This window comes from Ammodytes marinus (genome assembly GCF_949987685.1).
Source record: "Ammodytes marinus genome assembly, chromosome: 4".
In the NCBI taxonomy this organism is placed as follows: Eukaryota; Metazoa; Chordata; class Actinopteri; order Uranoscopiformes; family Ammodytidae; genus Ammodytes; species Ammodytes marinus.
The window spans coordinates 34,871,193-34,892,328 of NC_137233.1; the positions used below are offsets into that span (position 1 = coordinate 34,871,193).

Below are 21,136 nucleotides of genomic sequence, written 5' to 3' on the forward strand. Positions count from 1 at the left end.
GCGGGGTGAAAAAAGCCAGCCAGTCGTCCTCCCTCCACCTCTCACTGAATGTATAATAGCTGCGCATGCATTTCGCTGGGTCGTTCTCTCCTTTTTTGCTCTACCGCGGCCGACTTCAAATTCGAAAGCAGGGAACACACATTCTTCTTCTACGTTTTAAATGCGGTACTCAGCCTCACACGGCCGTACTGCCTCTAGCGTAGGTGTCGGACTTGCCGGATATCTTTGAAGTATATAAAACACCGATAAAATAAAAACATAGAAATCTAACAATTAAACTAGAAAACTAGAATGAAACAAATAAGGCAAGCTCATTAATTCTGCCCCCGAGTAAATTTAATGCCGCCCACCCAATAATTCCAGACTTTTTAAGACATTTAAGGCCTTGAATATCGAAACTTAAATTTAATGACTTTTAATGCTTTTCAAGATCCGCGGCAACCCTGGTGATGTCAATGGGTCACAGGCTTGATGCGGTTATTACAAGCAAAGTATTTGCGACAAAATATTACGGTTTATTCACTTTAATTTATTTTAAGTGCATCTGTTCCAATACTTTTGCTTGCCTAAAAATTTGGCGTTCCTTTTAAAAAAATGCTATCTTCTAAGTTGTGTATCAGATCCAGATGTTAATACCTGGAAATGAAAGCTGAAATGTTGAGCTATTGTCTCATATTCATCGTTTGGTGTCAAACCCAAATGTTTCCAGTGTACAGCAAAAATAAAGGAATTGGCCTCACCGTTCCAATACTATTGGAGGGGACTGTATATAGTTGAACAGTATCGCACAAAAGTGAGTACACCCCTCACATTTCTTCATATATTTCATTACATCTTTTCATGGGACAACACTGAAGAAATGACACTTTAATACAAAGTAAGGTCGTCAGTGTAAAGCGTACATAACAGTGTAAATTTACTGTCCCCTCAAAATAACTCAACACACAGCCATTAATGTCTAAAGTGCTGGCAACAAAAGTTGCCAAAAGTGAAAATTTTCAAATTGGGCCCAACGCGTCAATATTTTGTGTGACCACCATTATTTTCCAGCACTGCCTTAACCCTTTAGGCGACAAAGTCGCAAAATTGACGCTTTACTGAATCAAACAGCAGTTTTCTCTAAATAGAGTGTTATATTTTGTTCAAACTCCCCTCCACTAGTTGGCAGACATCCCATACCTAGACCTTAGCTCAGAAAAACGTCATCCTTCAATGCAAAATATTCGCGGAAATCCGGAAATCCCATCAAAAAAAAAAAAAAAAATCCCATCAAAACTTTTTTTTTCATATCCTCCTAGCAATTTTTTCTGGTTTTATTGAAAACTTTTGTGGTGTTTGGAGACTCTGACGTGAAAGGACGTTTCACTCTGCAGTTACTGTGCTCATTGCTCAACGAGCAGCGGGTGTTGCCGAGAGCCCCTCCCCGTCTCAAAGCACTACGAGGCGGTCAGTCTCGGAGCAGCCCCTCGGAGCGAGTCCCAGCCTGCTGGCAGAGCAGAGGAGAAACATCTCCGCGTCAGGGCTGTACAGTGCGACAGTTTTGATCGCATTTGCTACTGAAATTGATCACGTGCGATGATGAATACGAATCCATTCGCAACTCGTGCGACAGGTTGATAATGAGGAGAGGCTGTCTTTGAAACACAGAGGAGCGCTGCACAACACTGCTTAGAGGGCTCTACATTAACACTGCGGGTAAATGAGTCTTAGGCAAGTAAGTTACTGAGTCCACCCTCCACTTTGGCTGGCGAAAGATATGTGCTCGGGATACCGCAGTTAAGTTAGCGAGTCTACAAACAGAGCATTTCCTGTGCGCCTTCACATTAAAAGCCTGTTAGTAGCCAAACGTGAGTTGACTTTTATTTTGAAGCCGGTAAGAACAGGAAGTTAGCGCTTTTTTCTAGCTTGAAAGGCAACTCCTTCAGCTGCAGAGAGCAGTCAACAGTAGTCTATTTAAACAAAGTTTTAAATAAGCCACTGAAAAGCTACTCCCAACACATTCACAACAACCTATTTAATTTATCCTAAATTGTACCAATATGTATACTTATTTATTTAATAGGCTATGTTTAATGTTTTAAAGTTTGGTTTTAATTAACAGAAGGACATTATAATAATAATTCTGAATCAGCAAAAAATTGCAATTGGCAGGTTAGATTCTTTTTTCTAAATTACAATCAGTGCAACCCTATTCATGTTTCTACAATTATTACTGCACACACTAGGATATCATATTAATTGTGAATCTCAAATGAGACCAGGATGACATGCTCAAATGTAATTAGAGCAAAATGCAAGGGTTAAGGTTATGCAAGTTTTCAATCATAGCCTACTTTGTGTGCTACCAAATTTATTTTTGTGCTACTGAATTTTTTTGCTTGCTAGCACCAGTGCTACCACCTAAAAAAATAAGCGTACAGCCCTGCTCCGCGTCCAGGCTGCAAATGAATCGCGCTGTTGTTAGGTGCGAAATCGGAGATAGTGTGCCACGAAGCTATTTATGCTGCAGCTGTATTGCTGGATTTAGGAATTATTGAGAGATATGGCAAGCAAAAAGTTGACGAGTAGGGAGTTTAGTGTTCACTCTTTCTACGGCCCCGGTGCGTCCATGCGCAGCAGTGGTGCAGCCATGCGACGCAGCATTATATATATATATATCAATATTATCATATTATAATGATAATAATAATAATCATCATCATAATAATAATGAAGAATAGTAGAAAAAAGGAAATAAAAATGGTGGTGGGTAATAAAAAAAAAATCATAAATAACGCCTACTGTTTACATGAGTTTTGTGGTGTAGTTCTAGTTCTAGTTTACAACTGTTGGCTTACAACAAAGTGGACATCATTACAAATGGATGGAGGGGTGAATCTGATTAAATAAATTCAACTCTCTTTCAAAATATCAGGTATTTCATGGAAATTACATAATCCAACATGGCCGCCACCATATGACGTCATAATATGCTAATTAGATCAGAAAATGTACTCCCCAGATATACTTCAGGTCATTCTCAATATTTGTCTCATTTACACTGTCTCTATCTCAAACCACTTTCAATCCAGAGCCTTCTGAAATTTAAGTGTCAAAAAGGGTTAACCCTTAACAGGTTTGAAGTAATGTTCAGTTTGACGCGGCAATTACAAATGTGTCTTTTTTTTATCCGATTCATCGATTAATGAAAACAATTATCGACCGATTAATCGATTATTAAAATAATCGTTAGTTGCAGCCCTAATAATTATAGGCAATTAAAGCAATAATACCAGTTCAGTGTTTCCCCTAGAATTTTTTTTAGGCCCGGTGGTAAGAGCTGATAAAGAGTTCTAGGAGAAATTGACCAAAACGAACCCCATTTGGGATGAGCCTCTTTTGACAGCCCGTTAAAAATGAGGGCATAGGGTTATACTTTCACATTCATCAGTACGTTTGTACATGTGGTGTTTCTCACAGGATTTAGATCAGGATAGATGCTGCTGGGTGAGAATGGACCTTCTAGGAGGGTCTGGGGGCATCCCCCTACAGAAGAAACCTTATCCTTTTAAAGTTAAATACATCAATCTGGTGCACTTTGAAAGGCGAAATCTGTTTAATTCTGTGCTCTGTATACAACTGCCTATAACTATTTTCTGTAATAATTTGGAGACACAAGCCACGTAAACTATTGAAGAAAAACACGTGGATTTCAATAAAGAAAACAATAAACGCTAAGATCTAATATAGACAGGTCCTGTCTAGTACTCATTTCTGGAATAATCTGAATCACCTCACCTTGAAGCTAGCCTACTGAAAAAAATGTTTTATTTATTTTTTATGCAAATAGCCTTGTTGAAAATTTATTAATTAACATAGGCTACACACCATGATTAGCCTATCAACATGTGTGCTACATAAGGCAACTTCCCTATTCCGACCATTATATTTCATCTAGCCTATTTCTCAATTTAAAACATAAAAATAAAGTAGGCCTAGCATTGAAAATACAAAGAAATAAAGCTTGTAGGCCTACTATGGCCTGCTGTTCAAGATAACAGTTAAAACAATAAATAAATTAATATTTCCCCTGAAAATAAATGAATGCTTTTCTGAGAATGCCAAAGGCAGTAGCAGTGAGGCACTTCTGTAAACTTACTGAAACGAGTGCATGCCGTTTTTTTCAGCGCTGTCTCTGCTGTTGATACAGATTGGTTGTGTTGCCACGGCGACGTAGCGATTTTAACTTTCTAAGTTTTGCTCAGCACTTTTTCCTGTTCAACGTCCCTGTTACTGAGTCCTTAATATCTCCATAGAGCAGGCGCTGGTTTTATTTTCGCCACTAGTTCTACGTTTGCTTGCTAGTCATGCTCCTGCTCATTGGCTTCCGTGTCTAAGGCTGTTACATACTCCGCGAGAAGAAAGAACAAAGTTATTGGTGACAGAGCTGCGAGAAGTTCTTTCTGGTCTGACATTACATACTTCACGAGAACTCAACTGCCGAACTCCTCACCGCGGCGCATTGTTACCATAATTTACTCAGTAGCGCCAGCTGATTTCACTTGGCTTTCCTCATCGACTTCAGACTGACCAATCACACAATAGTTCTCGGACAAGCTGAGAGTAGAAAGTTCGGCCCGGGTGATGTGTCGAGAACAAGCTGCGAGAACAGCTAAACAAGAGCTGAGAGAAGAAAATGACGTCATTTTCTTCTCGCAGCTCTGTCACCGAGAACTTTGTTCTTTCTTCTCGCGGAGTAAGTGCGCACCGAATGCACACGCGCATCGCGCCACGCGCAGAACACACACACACACGCAGATCACCTGATGGGATGATCAAACGAGAGGTTGTAAAGACAGGCGCACACGAGGGGTAGACCGACAGTGCCGCGCAGACGCTCGCAAATGATTATTACGGAATCAATGATTCCGTAATAATCAGGCCAACGTATAATGGTAGGGGAAACACTGCAGTTGTCTTTCAACAAAATAATAGAAAAGTATCGATAGTGGTATCGATGAAGACTCGGATCGTTAAGGAGACTTGATAAATGGTATCAATATCAGGGATAACAATCCCCATCCCTAACTATCACTGACTATTACATTTGATTTTAATTATTTTTTGTATTTATTTTTTGAAATAATGAAATACGGATTTTATCTACCTGAGCGGGTCTATATCTACCTGGTGGGGCCACCCAAGTTGAGCCTATGTGTGGGAAACACTGGTGTGACCTATAATAGAATAGATACACTTAGATCAGGGGTTCTCAAACTTTTGATAGCTGAGGGCCAATTTAGGAACCCAACATTGGACCGAGGGCCGCCAAAGGAAAAAAAATTATAAAACTGAAATAATTTCAATGGCCAGCGTCTTTGCGTCTTTACATGTATTGGTCAGCATCCAATACTGTGTAATTAACACATTTAAAGTAATAAATGAAGGGCTAGGTCTCATTTCAACATTGGGGAACACACATTAAAAGCGGGGGTCTGGGGGTTGTCCCCCAGAAAAATTTGAGGTTCGAACACTTCATTTTGTGCATTTTGGTTAATTTTTATGCAGTAATTTGTGTCTTCTGTATTTATTTATGGTGGAAATGTTAAGGAAAAGACAACTAGCTCCCATTGACACACATCTAATGGAATATAAATCAGTAAGGCACTGAGGCATTCTGTATTGCATGAAAATATTTATTCAACTTTATTGTTCAAAACTTTCTACACATTGAAAACGTATCACCTTTTGGAGTGTTTTTTTGTAGGACTCACTACTCATGATGCAGCAGCAGTGTTAACTATTATGACACTATACATTGGAAATAAACAGGGTGGGCTATCAGCAGTCAACTAGGCAGATAGTTCCATGGCTATCAGCAGCTAGCTAACGTTAGTTTGTTAGCTAAACTTTAGGCAAAAGAGTTAGAAACCAGATAATGTTAGCATCCATCCTTAGACACTTGACCTAATCTAATTCACCTTGAATGTGAGAAAGTGCATCGTATTGGGCTTAACAAGCTCACTATCTAACAACTTACATTGGGACCACTACACTGCCTGCTGCACTGCGGGAGGCTGACCAGCCGTCTGCAACGAGAGGCAGAGGCCAGCCGAACGTCGCAAGTTTAATAAGTGGGGAATGAATACAAACAATTAGGAGGGATATTTAAGTGTTTCGACCCCTGTACTGTTTTTACTGTTACGGGGGACGCATCCCCTCCGTGCGTTTCAATAAAAAATAAATAAATAAATAAAATAAATATAGGGGAAGGTGGGGTGATTTGTGCAACTTTTTACTCAAAGTGATTTTAAAGTGAGGCCTTGACAGTTATGTCTCCAACTCAAATATGTACATATATTTCAGGATGTTGTGCATCCCTGGCAATAAAAACTTTGGATCTGGAATAAACTGTTTAAGAAATATAGCTTTCGGAAAAAAAGTTGTACGTGGGGTGATTTGTGCGTCATTGTGTCACAATGACAAAGTCACCATCATCATCTTTCTGGCCATCTGAACTCTCATCAGTGGTGTCGTTAAGTGGAATTGAGATGTCACTCTCTTCTGAGCTACTGTAGACAATCACTTTCTTTTGGTGACCAGCGTATACAGCCATGCCACTGGCACAACTCTCAGAAATGTACTTTGCACTAGTTGCTCCGTGCTTGTGGAACCAACTGCCACCTGACAAATGTGATTCCCCCTACATTTCTGCCTTTAAATCAAGGCTCAAAACCCATCTGTACACCCTGGTGTTTCCTCCCCATTAACCTCTGCACTACTTACTTACCTCTGCACTACTATCTGTGTTTATGTGGATGTATGGGCTTTACGTCTTTTATTTTGGTTATTGTTATTTTACCTTCATTGTTTACCTACTGAATGCACTATGTACAGCACTTTGGACAGTGCAAACTGTCATAAATGTGCTTTTATAAATACATTTTACTTACTTACTTACTTATAACTCACCCAGGCCCTTGCGCACAAATCACCCCATCCCAGAATTTTGGATAATAGGCATGATGCAGCAATTTAGGGTTGACATTGTGCTAACTATATAGACTCAAAGTGTAGCATACCAAAGCACTAAAACATGTGTCAAATGTTTTCAAACGTGTCTATAATTGTTCAGACACAATAATCAAAAAACCTTGATCATGGAAATTTTACTTTGAAAGGCAAAACACAGTTTTTTGAGCTTAAATGTGCTTATATCTTATTCCTTGTGTCTCCCTTCTTTACAGGATGAGTCAAATGGATGGCTCTTCTTAAATATGTGGTCACATTTCCAATTTCTTCCACGGTTTTCTAGAAACAAGGGGTTTTGCAACTTCAAAATGCACAAATCACCCACCTTCCCTATATATATTTATATATATTTTTTTTAATAATTCATAATTCAATGCGGGCCGCGGGCCGCCAGATATGCTTCCGCGGGCCGCCATTGGCCCGCGGGCCGCACTTTGAGAACCACTGACTTAGATGAAACTTATGCTTAAAAAAAAACCCTACCTTGATCTTCAGAGACAGCAGCACTGCTGGAGGCTTCATTCTCCTTCTCCTCTTCCTCATGGTGGTCCTCTTGCACCATGGCTTCTGCCTCTTTAGACTGACAGCTGGCGTGTAAAGGCCTCATAGTGTCCACCTCCTGCTCTTCCTCCTCACTTTCATCATCCTCATCTTCATCGTCGTCCTTGCTGAACTTAAGTCTCTTCACCTCCTGCTCGGCCTCCATGTCCTCCTCTTCGTCTGGGTGTTTGTTTTTCACTGAGCTGCCCAAGCAACCTTCTGACGCTGAAACCTCACTGACAAGCAAAGAAGTAGCAAGATTTGTGTTTAAAGCTATAGTACGTTCCTTTTTTTGTATGAATTAATGTAGGTTACATTCGAGCCATCGCCAAACGAGTTGACAGTTTGATTAAGCCTATCAGCTCCACACAACTCTCTCTGTATTTCAGTAGCCTATGGCAAGGTTTACAAATAGGTGTTTCCCCCCCAGACACTGCTCAGAGGAGCCCAATAAATGTTTAAGTTGTTAATTCTACTGCTTATAAAAAACCTGGACGTACAGCAGAAGGTATAAAATCCCTTTGCGATCACCAAAGGCTTACCTAATGTTGACGCAATAAACAGTGTTGTTGCAATTACTCAGGATTTCTCATGGGGGGACAGAAGTTACACAATATGGCTTTACCTGTGTGTCTGAGCTTCTACATACCTAGAGTCTTTGTCTTCTTCATGCTCTGTGTTGAGGTCTTTGTTGTCTGTGCTATCTGGCAAGCCGTTAGCTGCTAGGGAGTGGGCCAGAGACAGCTTCGGTCGGTTCAGCGGGCGGGGAGTTCCGGGACCGTTTACTTTCCTAATAAAACACGACAAAGGGAACGAAAAAAGCCTTTTAACAATTCAGAAAAAATAAATGCTGTTTTTTTATATGTTTAAGCCGAGAGAGAGAGAGAGAGAGAGAGAGAGAGAGAGAGAGAGAGAGAGAGAGAGAGAGAGAGAGAGAGAGAGAGAGAGAGAGAGAGAGAGAGAGAGAGAGAGAGAGAGAGAGAGAGAGAGAGAGAGAGAGAGAGAGAGAGAGAGAGAGAGGAGAGAGAGAGAGAGAGAGAGAGAGAGATCAATCAGTCAAAACACAACCTCTCTGTAAACGCAGATGTGTTCCCAGGAAGCATCACTCCATTCATTCTATTGATGGCACTGCATCCATTTTTCCTGCATAGGCAAGTTCAGAAAAACACAAATCTCAATCCAGTGAATAAAAAAACAAAACTGTTCCCAAATCTTCATATTGGGATTATATTTTAGTTATTCTAAAGTTTTCTCATTTCGATGTGACGCTTACTCTGAGGTTGGGTGAACACAGCTTACCACCATTACATTCTAGAGGGAAACAAGAATTACTGAATGAGTGAAAGCAGGTAAACCACTTAAAGTATAAAATAAAATAAATGCCCACGCAGCACAGAACGTACCTTCTCCACCCCCCGAAGAAACTTATCTGTTCCTGTATAGTTCCTCTTAGGTTCTGTGAGCAGCTCGCACAAGCGCTGGATCGTAAATGGAATTCTAAAATTAAGGAGAAAAGGCAAAGGACTTGAAAAACATTGTGGCATTATGGTGGTCTTCAATAAAAATGTGCACTGAAATTCGGTTTAATTTATTTCCTTTATTTAGAGCTTTGGTATGCCTTTAACATTACACCCAAAGATTTCTGTTACTTAATGCCACTACGAGTAACTTTGTCCGTTGGCGGCCCCTTTAAGGCAAGGACACACCGGTCCGACTACCGACCGTCGCCCGAAAATGGAGAATGCCGTTTCAGGCGGCGCTAATCTGTATCGTGGCCCAAAAAAATAAGGAAACCGGAAATGATGGGACAGCTCTCTAGACCATAAACATAGATATAAATACGTATTTATATATATGTACCATAAAGAGCACCATTTTTAGCAGAGAGTGTCGAGCATGGTGTCGAGCAGTCAACAAGGGTTGATGCATGCGAGTACTCGCTGAACGAAACAAACAAACACATTAAAACAATGGCTAGCGACGCGATACTGTCGTCAGCTGTTTGTGCTACCCGCCTCACTTCCGGGCTTCACTGATTCGCTAGCCCTCCACCAATCAAATCCGACTGAAAGACTGCCCGACGCCGAAAAGAAGCCCGATGACATCTACGGCGCAATATAGTGCATGTCCGTGTTGAAAGCCGTGAGGGCACGGACTCTTTTCGGCTCTGTGATAGTGGTTAGTGACACTGCATCAACTAATGCCAGTCAGTGCCACACACACCTGATTGCAATGAGTTGATGCAGCAGTGTCACCTAACTGGCTACTCTCACGGAGCTGAAAGATTACGTGTCCTCACAGAAAGCGAGAGACGGCAGTTAGTATGGATCACGATGAGGTAATGTGTTTATGTTGTAAATAATGACTATTTCAGATGAATAATGGTCATCTGATGATGCTGGTGAGGCAAAGTAAACTTTGTTTTAGTAGGCTACCGCTCATTCATTTAGGAGTAAATGCTGCAGTCTTCACTCCTGTGAAATTATGTACACAACGTTGCTTGGCAACGCCCTCGCCTTCTCCCGCCCGTCTATCACTCTCCCTTTTAGCTTTTCTTCATTGCATTTTCTTTTTTTTTTCCTTTGATGGTTCAGCCCCGTTATCAGTCATTATGACGACAAATAACGGTCTCAAACAAGGCTCCCGCTCCCCTTCCCTCACCTGGAGGGATAGGCTTCTCAAATTGCGTTGCAGCGCTACACTGAAATCTGCAACCAATACGGATATGTGACCATAGAGCCTGCATGAGCGAACCGAAAATCGGACTGGGTGTGCGACCAGACCAAACGCAGTAATAAAAACTATATAAAAAAAGTATTTCTTTGCACTGATGGTCTCGTTTTCTGTTAAAGGTAATTTATGATTATCAGAGGAAACATGAGGATGTTTAAAATATATTTAAATGTTACTCGTAGCTGCTTTAATGCCTTGTTTCCACTGAACAGCACAGTTCGGTTCGGCATGCTAACCCTAGATCTGGTTTGCGTTTCCTATGCCGACAGCACCCTAACTTGGTAGGAAAGTTTTATGCCGGACGGCAATAGCCGAGTTTATTCAGTGTATGGGTCAGAGAACCAGTGTGACCAAATGTAGGACACGTAATCTTTCAGCTCCGTGAGAGTAGTTAGGTGACACTGCATCAACTCATTGCAATCAGGTGTGTGTGGCACTGACTGGCATTAGTTGATGCCTTGTCACTAACCACTCTCACGGAGCCGAAAAGAGTCCGTGCCCTCACGGCTTTCAACACACGACATGCACTACAGGTCCTTCTCATATAATTAGCATATTGTGATAAAGTTCAATATTTTCTGTAATGTACTGATAAACATTAGACTTTCATATATTTTAGATTCATTACACACAACTGAAGTAGTTCAAGCCTTTTATTGTTTTAATATTGATGATTTTGGCAAAAAAAATTAAGAAAAACCAAAAATCCCTATCTCAAAAAATTAGCATGTTTCATCCGACCAATAAAAGAAAAGTGTTTTTAATACAAAAAAGTCAACCTTCAAATAATTATGTTCAGTTATGCACTCAATACTTGGTCGGGAATCCTTTCACAGAAATGACTGCTTCAATGCGGCGTGGAATGGAGGCAATCAGCCTGTGGCACTGCTGAGGTGTTATGGAGGCCCAGGATGCTTCGATAGCGGCCTTAAGCTCATCCACAGTGTTGGGTCTGGTGTCTCTCAACTTCCTCTTCACAATATCCCACAGATTCTCTATGGGGTTCAGGTCAGGAGAGTTGGCAGGCCAATTGAGCACAGTAATATGATGGTCAATAAACCATTTACCAGTGGTTTTGGCACTGTGAGCAGGTACCAGGTCTTGTTGAAAAATTAAATCTTCATCTCCATAAAGCTTTTCAGCAGATGGAAGCATGAAGTGCTCCAAAATCTCCTAGCTAGCTGCATTGACCCTGCCTTTGATAAAACACAGTAGACCAACACCAGCAGCTGACATGGCACCCCAGACCATCACTGACTGTGGGTACTTGACACTGGACTTCAGGCATTTTGGCATTTCTTTCTCCCCAGTCTTCCTCCAGACTCTGGCACCTTGATTTCCGAAAGACATGCAACATTTGCTTTCATCCGAAAAAAGTACTTTGGACCACTGAGCAACAGTCCAGTGCTGCTTCTCTGTAGCCCAGGTCAGGCGCTTCTGCCGTTGTTTCTGGTTCAAAAGTGGCTTGACCTGGGGAATGCGGCACCTGTAGCCCATTTCCTGCACACGCCTGTGCACGGTGGCTCTGGATGTTTCTACTCCAGACTCAGTCCACTGCTTCCGCAGGTCCCCCAAGGTCTGGAATCGGCCCTTCTCCACAATCCTCCTCAGGGTCCGGTCACCTCTTTATGGTTGTGCAGCGTTTTCTGCCACACTTTTTCCTTCCTACAGACTTCCCACTGAGGTGCCTTGATACAGCACTCTGGGAACAGCCTATTCGCTCAGAAATGTCTTTCTGTGTCTTACCCTCTTGCTTGAGGGTGTCAATGATGGCCTTCTGGACAGCAGTCAGGTCGGCAGTCTTACCCATGATTGCGGTTTTGAGTAATGAACCAGGCTGGGAGTTTTTAAAAGCCTGAGGAATCTTTTGCAGGTGTTTAGAGTTAATTAGTTGATTCAGATGATTAGGTTAAGAGCTTGTTTAGAGTACCTTTTCATGATATGCTAATTTTTTGAGATAGGAATTTGGGGTTTTCATGAGCTGTATGCCAAAATCAACAGTATTAAAACAACAAAAGACCTGAAATATTTCAGTTGGTGTGCAATGAATCTAAAATATATGAAAGATCAATTATTATCATTACATTGTGGAAAATAATCAACTTTATCACAATATGCTAATTATATGAGAAGGACCTGTATATTGCGCCCTAACCATTTGACACTCGCACGCCCGGCACGAGCTAGAAAACAGCTTTACGACAGCGGGCGTTGTAAAAATACTACCGCTTTTGTCCAAAGGGGCCGCCAACGGACAAAGTTACTCGTAGTGGCTTTAAGGCTCACTAAAGTGAACCCTGCAGGTCAGACATGCCAAAAGGGAAAGAAAATCTCAGAGGATCTCAGGAATAGAGTTGTGATGTTGCACACCTGTCTGGGGACATCTATACATTTATTTTAAAAAAGGTTAAGTTCCATCGGTCCACCGTGAGGCAAATCATCTACAAATGGAGAGCTCTAAGAGTGACTGAACATCTGCCTAGAAGTGGACTTCCTTCAAAAATATCCACAAGCGCCACAAGAAAAGTGATTTTTCAGGTAAAAGCCATACCAAACATTACATCTGGAGATTTGCAGACCATTTGCCACCACCATTACTTACTTGGGAGAAGGTTCTTTTGGTGGTAGGCAAGAGTTGCGTTTTCGCCCAAACATGGCGGTTTTGATTATCATCAAACAGTTCAATTTTGGACTAATCTGTCCACAGAATAGACTTCCAGAAGACTTCAGGCATCTCCAGGTGCTCTCTGATAAAGTAGTGACAAGCAGTTCTTTTTTGAGAGCAGAGGCTTCTTCAACAACCCTCCCATGAAAGCCATGTTGACTGAGTTTCCTTCTTATTGTGGAACCATGCACATCTGTCCCAGATGCTGCAAGAGAGGTCTGCAAACCCTAGATGTAAGGTTTGAGTTGGCTTTTAACTGAAAAATCACTTTTCTTTTGGCGCTTGTGGATATTTTTGAAGGAAGTCCACTTCTAGGCAGATGTTCAGTCACTCTTAGAGCTCTCTATTTGTAGATAATTTGCCTCATGGTGAACCCATGGAACTCAAACTTTTTTAAATTAATTTATAGCTGTCCCCAGACAATTTGCTTTCCTTTTGGCATGTGTGGCCTGTATGGGTTCACTTTGGTGAGCCTAAACCGACCTGGTTTGATCTCTGTTTTATCTAGTGCGGCCCAATTTCTAGGGGTGGGAAAAAAAAATCGATTTCCCGATTAATCGCGATTCTCCCTCGAACGATTCCGAATCGATTCATACATTTTCTTTTCTTTTACTAGTATTTAATATTAGTATTTCCTGCGCCACTGCGCATGCACACCACACAAGTGCGAGTTGTTAAAAGTGGCGACAAAAGGGCAGAGAGCAGCAAACCCATATGACCTGCACTGGCTTGGTGTCTGTTTACGTTTTTGTATGAGAGCTGAATTTCCAAGCCATACTTTTTGCACAATGTGTTGAAATGACATAGAAAATAATAGAATAGAAATCCTATAGAAACATGATTCACAAGAGTAGAAAGAAAATTAAACTGAATCGGTTTAGTTTTTACATACTCCCATATTGTGTTGAAAGCTGCATTGATTATTGCACTGGTCATAGAAAGTCATATCTGTGACAAGAAAAGGTTTTTCTCTAATACAATATTAGAGAAGGTAATTCATCTGTTGATTGTATTTAATGATCATCACACAAGTAGGAAGTGATTAGCAAACTCTGAGGAGCAAACTCAGATGTGTATATAAATATGTTTTTGAAAATCACACATAGGTATGTACGTAAAAAAAAAATGCATTGAGATGCATTGAGAATCGATTTTGAATCGAATCGTTGACCTCGGAATCGAAATCGTGAGGTGCCAAGAGATTCCCACCCCTACCAATTTCTTCCCTAAAGATATCTCATAACATTGTTCCATTTTATCACTCAATTTGGCCCACCTGATTGTGTTTAACTGCTCGATTTAAGCAATGCAGCTCAGGGTTCACTTACTTTTGCACATAAGAAAGTTGGCAAATAATTTGTTTTATTTGAGTCTTTTGACTACACAATTGATTTCCGAAAAAGATTTTTTTTTAATTGATAAACAAACACATGTTATTTAATATAAAAAATACTGGTATTGATAAAAATGAAATACAATTCCAAAAGGTTCAAGGGGTTCACATACTTTCAAGCAGGACTGTACATCACTGAAAATTCACATCAGGTCCAAGAAAACATTTCTACTTTACACCTCCTATTATAGGCCACAAAGTAAGCTACATCACTGTCAAGGTACATTATCACCACCTTACTAGCATCTTATTGTACACATGGGACTTAAATACACTCACTCTTTTTTTAAAGTTAGTGAGATGCCTGACACTGCATGGAGTCCACCATAGTGGTGTTTGCTGGAGTGTATGCACTCAGGTTCACTCTAATACAGTCATTTAAATGTTAATCTGTCAATCTTGTTCTGAATTTCGATTGAATGACATTCATGTCAGAAAAAGCAGCTTCACAAAGGTATGTCGAGCCAAATTAATCAGACATTTTTAGTGCTGCTTGGTGAATGTTCTTATAGTTGTCTGGGTCTACAAGGCGCCAGAAATGTTGCTGAGACTTAAACTGAACATGATTCTGGAGATTTGTAACCTCCATCTCCGTCTCCACAGGAGTGACTGACTCCCGCTGTCGGCTTGGGCTGAAAAACTAAACTGAAACTTAACTATCCTGACCTGTATCCCGAGCAAAATGAATGAATAAATATGGTTACTTAAGACAATTAATGTGTTGTGCGATTTGCGTCAGTAGCCTACAGTAGCCCAGTTATTTCGCTCTGCTCGGCACTAACTGTTCCGTATGTGCCGATCACAGCCTTTTTTTTAAATAATGGAATACAGGTTTTATCTACCTGGGCGGGCCGCCCAAGTAGAGCATATGTGTGGGAAACACTGACTTCAGCACGCCACCTACCCATTGTATCCTGTCACAATCTTCAGGATTCTCTCCTTCATATCTTCAAATGGAATTGACTCCACGTTGGGATTAGCAACCCCTCTTTGGTCAGGTGCCGAGGCTCTGAAGTCATCCATCACCGTCTCCAATTTAAACAGGAAGTAGTTCTTAAATTGAGACCACTGAACCCTAGAGGGGAAACATGAAGCAGAATGGCCATGTTTACACGACACTGGTCTTGCTAAAAACGGAAACATTTTCCTTTACGTTTTCAAAAATGTAACACGTTCAGACGCAATGTTTTGAAAACTTCAACCCTTCCTGTCCCTTTCAGATTTAAGATAAAAGTCCAGTGTTTCCCCCAGCGCTTTATAGCTAAGGCGGCCGCCTTAGCAACGCCAGCCCCCCGCCTTGACTACCAACCGACCAAAAAAAAATATATATATATAGGGGAGAATGGCCTAAGTTGTGCATTTTGGAAGTTGTGCCACCCCTTGTTTCTAGAAAACCGTGGAAGAAATTGGAAATGTGACCACATATTTAAGAAGAGCCATCCATTTGACTCATCTTGTAAAGGGAGACACAAGGAATAAGATATAAGCACATTTAAGCTCAAAAAACTGTTTTTTGCCTTTCAAAGTAAAATTTCCATGATCAAGGTTTTTTGATTATTGTGTCTGAACAATTATAGAGAAGTTTGAAAACATATGACACATGTTTTAGTGCTTTGGTATGCTACACTTTGAGTCTATATAGTTAGCACGATGTCAGCCCTAAATTGCTGCATCATGCCTATTATCCAAATGTCTGGGGATGGGGTGATTTGTGCAAAAGGGCCTAGGTGAGTTATAAGTAAGTAAGTAAGTAAGTAAAATGTATTTATAAAAGCACATTTATGACAGTTTGCACTGTCCAAAGTGCTGTACATAGTGCATTCAGTAGATAAACAATGAAGTAGGGCTGGGCGATATATCGAATATATTCGATGTATCGCGAGATGTGCTCCAGGGGATGTATAAAATTACCCTATCGCGACCATCGAATACAAATTGGCACGTAATGTGTTTTTTTTAGCCGCCGCCGCCACCGGCAAACTCGCTGGTGTTCGCTTCTCTCGCTCTTTCCTGTGGCTCTCTGCCTCAGACTACATGCATTGGCAACTCACTCACTCACTCACTCACCCCTCCCAACCAGAGTCTCCTGGGCGTGCACCTGTGACGTAGTCTGTGCCTTGTGAGTGTTTACTTTAATCGCCATGTGAAAACAACGACGAGAGGGGGAGAAAAAAAGACGAGGGCTCTTGTGCTCTTATGACAGCCGAACGAGCGGGTGGAGGGGGCGCGAAAGACGGCGATGGTGGCCGTCGTTCATAGCATGGACCTTTTTTGTAGGTCCATGCTTTATGAGAAGAAGCACACAGGCGAACGACAGGGGGAGGCGGGCGCAGATGACAGCATTAGCGGCCGCTGTACACAGCACAGCCTGCCCTGGTCCTTATGAGAGGAAGGCTAGTGGCTACACTTTATATACTATCTATGGTGGCTACTAGGGGTGTGAACGTTTACAAAAATGCCTAACCGTGTACACGATGAATTTTTTTTCATGTACACGGTTAACCGTAACGTCATTGTCCTCGTGCCCCCGCCGTCTTGTAGGCGCGCGCAGCGCGCGCACACACACGCGCGCGCGTTCGTTCGCCTGTAAACACACAATTGACATGAACTACGCTCGTTTACACACCTCTTATAATAGGTCCATGGTGTGTACACACACACACACACACACACACACTCGCCGTCATAATCGCGCTTCATTCATTTCCTGATTAATATAGCCTATCGCTTTCTACATGTCCACGTTAAATGCATGTTGAACAGGTGTTATAAAGTTCGGGCTACTTACGAGCGTAGTTCACGTCAACCGGGTAACTTTAATCTTTAGGTTATCTTTCATCACTCTTCCATGGCTGTGAGTCGAGTCCCAGCACGGCGACTCCCCGTGTGTGTGTGTGCGCCGATACACACACTCACTCACTCACACACACTCGCCGAGGGACAGACAGATTCTCGGCAGACTAGCTTTTATCCTCCCCAATTAGTTTATTAGTGATGTAAAATCAATAAACGCGTGTCTCCAGAACATATTTAAAAACTTTGAAATTTGAATTAAAAAATAAATAAAATAAAACGGTTTTCGTTTATTGATTTTTCCTAAACGGTTATGATTTACTAAACGGTTACACGTGTACACGTGCACACCCCTAGTGGCTACACATGCGAAAGAACGGGGGAGGCGGCCGCTTGACAGCATAAGCGGCCGCTGTACAGCCTGGTCCTTATGAGAGGAAGGTGAACGAGCGCCGGGGGGCGGATTACTCCGACTTCACAGAGTTTTTGGTCCAACGTCAAACGGCATCACATTTATTACGGGCAGCCTCTTATAATAGGTCCATGTCAGCACCAAGGGAGGTGCACACCGTTTATTAACTAAAAGTCTATGTAAAGTAGGCTACATTTGCGAGTATTTTTTATAAACAAAACATAGTGTTTTAGTGAAAATGCAGGAGGGCTAATTAAACAAAAAGGCAGGTAACAGAGGGACGATGAGCCACCAGCTGGTGGGCGCTCGCATGAATGTCTCTCTCGGACTAACAGGCAGAAAACGAAACTTAACTTATACACTACAGACTGGGAGCAACTGCTCTTAAAGCGACAGTAACCATTATAAATGTCAGAGCCTTTTATACACATAGACTAGGCCTACTATTATGGAGCAAAACCTGTTCTACATTTAAAGTGTGGCTGCTATCTTCAGCGGGTTAGTGGTGATAAACAATTAGAAAGTGGTTGTAATGAGTCATAATTAGTGTTCTCAGTTTACAGATTAACAGAAAATGGAAAAAACAGTTTCCAAATAAAATAATGCTGGATCCATTGTATGGGAGTGGAAGGATGTGGAATAATCAATACAATGTGCAAACTCTTTGCCATGTGCAAGTTTCAAATTGTTCCAATAGAAAGCACTAAAGAATATAAACATGTTTAATGTAGCCTAATGCATTGTTAGTGCAGACACATTTTGCAGGGACTATTTAAATCATATTACTGGTGTGATGTTATGCAAAAAATTAATTTAATTGAGCATTTAGGATGTGCTCTAGAGGAGATTTGAAATATATCGAGATATATATCGTGTATCGAGATATGGTAAAAAAATATCGAGATATTGATTTTTGCCCATATCGCCCAGCCCTACAATGAAGGTAAAATAACAATACAGGGTTTTTCCTGCATTCAAAAAATGTTGGCGCCCGCCAAAGGAATTTTAGCACCCGCCAAAGGAAAATCCTCAGCGCCAAAGTGTTTTTTTTTTATATATAGATAAATAAATAAAAATCTACTTAAAACGGCTCCAAATGTGTTTCCATTTCCGCGCCATTCCAGTCATATTACTTGCAATCTCAGTTGTAAAAAAATAAATCAGGTCGGGGATAATCGTTATTAAACTATCATTGTTCCGCTCGCCGGGGCATGCAGGCTTATAAATGCAGCGCACCCTTTCAGCCGTGAGCTCCGCTCGGCCCCTCCCTCACCTGATAGTTTCGCTAACGGCTAGTCCAGAGAGTAGCTACGAGGGAGATGTTGCGCATTGCCGGGTGTTTTGAAAAACTTCTAGATGACGAGAATAAAGGTAAAACTAATTGTGTTGTCTGAAAACACTTCAGACTCACAACAAACTAAAATAATGTGCAAGATTTGTCACGCGCGGACACGCGAGAAACATGACATACGCGACCGAGAGACAGAGAGAGAGAGAAAGAAAAGTGATATACGACCTGATCTGCACCTTTAAACATCCCGACCAATTTGTTTATTCACTTTAAGTCGAGTCATAGTGGTCTATGACCAAGCAATCAATGAATAAAAACACAGGAAGTTTAAAGCTCCTTAACTCCTGCCACCACAACTGTCAACACTACAATGCAACTGCCTATCCAGCCAGCTCCATGACATAAATAAATCATGCCCTTACATTTAATGCTAGCAAAAGACGTGCCCTATCAACACCATTTACAACTGGTTATTTTCATTTTGACATTTTTATTAAATTATTAAAAATATGTTTCACTTATTTAGCCTATTTCTATTCTCCCTGTTTTCAGTTCAATTAGGCCTTTGTTTAAAGTCCAAAGTCATGGTGTTTTTAGAAAAAAACCTTGTTAAAAGTAAAATAAATGCATAATGTTCTTAAATCAATGATTAACTGTCTTTAATAATCGTGATAACACAATGTGATTACTCAAAATAATCATGATTATGATTTTTTCGTAATTGAGCAGCCCTACCTTCTTCCATGGTTTAGATCAATTAGAAACAATTAAAGTATTAAACAGTTAGGCCTAGTCATTATTAGTATTTTGACTTCATATCTACAGGTTGTTTATTGTGATTTCATAAGCGTCAGTGAGCTCCATGGTAACGCAGTGATTGAACAGGCTGACTGAAATGCTCTTGAGCTGGACAGAAACTCCCCTCTTCCAACCCAACACCCCTCTTAAAATACACAAACCGTTTGCCTTTACTGTCGCGATCCCAAAAAAAATCGGTCGCGTACTGACCCCCCAAAGGCCCATTCTGAGCCAGGAAAAACCCTGCAATAACCAAAAAAAAGACGTAAAGCCCATACATCCACATAAACAAAGATAGTAGTGCAGAGGTAAGATAGTTAATGGGGAGGAAACACCAGGGTGTACATATGGGTTTTGAGCCTTGATTTAAAGGCAGAAATGTAGGGGGAATCACATTTGTCAGGTGGCAGTTGGTTCCACAAGCACGGAGCAACTAGTGCAAAGTTCTGAGAGTTGTGCCAGTGGCATGGCTGTATACGCTGGTCACCAAAAGAAAGTGATTGTCTACAGTAGCTCAGAAGAGAGTGACATCTCAATTCCACTTAACGACACCACTGATGAGAGTTCAGATGGCCAGAAAGATGATGATGGTGACTTTGTCATTGTGAGCTTTGCAGGCATAACCACCTAGATCTGCTAGGCCTTGTTTGGCTCTTTGTCAACTATTTACTTTAAATACACCTTAAATAAGTAATTGTCTAATGGATTTGTCTTGCATTACAGTTTATGAGATATATATCAGTGTTTCCCCCAGTGCTTTATAGTTAAGGCGGCCGCCTTAGCAAAACCAGCCCCCCGCCTTGACTGCTGACCGACCAAAAAAATAAACATTTAAAAATTAAATCTTTAATTTTTTTATTTTTAGTGCTGCACAATTAATGTACTAGCAAGCGCGATGTGTGATTTTTCATGGTCAGAAATGCGCGAAAGGCCGTGATTTACGGTAAATAAATGTGCACGTCTCCAAGCGTTTCTCTCTGCTCAGACTATCAGCTGCTCTGTGTCGGGGGCTCTGCGCGCGCGACCGTGCCGCGCTGCGCGTGACTACGGCATGTACGCGGGAGAGTAAACGAGCAGCAGCAAACCGACATTTAACCGGTGGCGATAATAAACGCAGTGCAGTTCTATGGGGATATTTAGCTGAACAGAAAGAAGTCCTCTGCAAAGCTAGACTAGTTTAAGACTCCACATCACCGTGGCAATAGGGATGGGCATCGGAACCGGTGCTAAATTTAGAACCGGTTCCAAACTTCCAATTCCACAGGAATTGTTAAGGAATGAAAATTTCGATTCTTTTGATCGATTCCTGCGCATGCGCAAAAGGACGTGCCCACGTCATGCGACGTCACCGCGCAGGCATGTCTGTGTTTTGATTAGAGCTAACGGTTAGCATACAATAGCATTGCTGTCATGGACCTATTCAGAAAGATTGCTGTAACCTGAGCGAATTAAATGGTCAAAGCAGGCGACCAGGGATAAATCTTGCTACTTTTACTGGTC

At 41.3% G+C, this 21,136-nt stretch overlaps 1 protein-coding gene across 1 annotated transcript in view; it reads right to left on the reverse strand.

The window, feature by feature from the left end:
- ppp4r2b (protein phosphatase 4, regulatory subunit 2b) overlaps positions 1–21,136 on the reverse strand; it is a 30,699-nt gene that overhangs the window by 5,014 nt on the left and 4,549 nt on the right. The window contains exons 3-8 of the mRNA XM_080026006.1: positions 15,247–15,417; positions 8,955–9,048; positions 8,825–8,862; positions 8,620–8,694; positions 8,201–8,341; positions 7,495–7,787 (exon numbers count right to left, since the gene is read on the reverse strand). Of these exons, the coding sequence (XP_079882132.1) occupies positions 7,495–7,787; positions 8,201–8,341; positions 8,620–8,694; positions 8,825–8,862; positions 8,955–9,048; positions 15,247–15,417 (812 nt within the window). The remainder of the gene's footprint in view (positions 1–7,494; positions 7,788–8,200; positions 8,342–8,619; positions 8,695–8,824; positions 8,863–8,954; positions 9,049–15,246; positions 15,418–21,136) is intronic.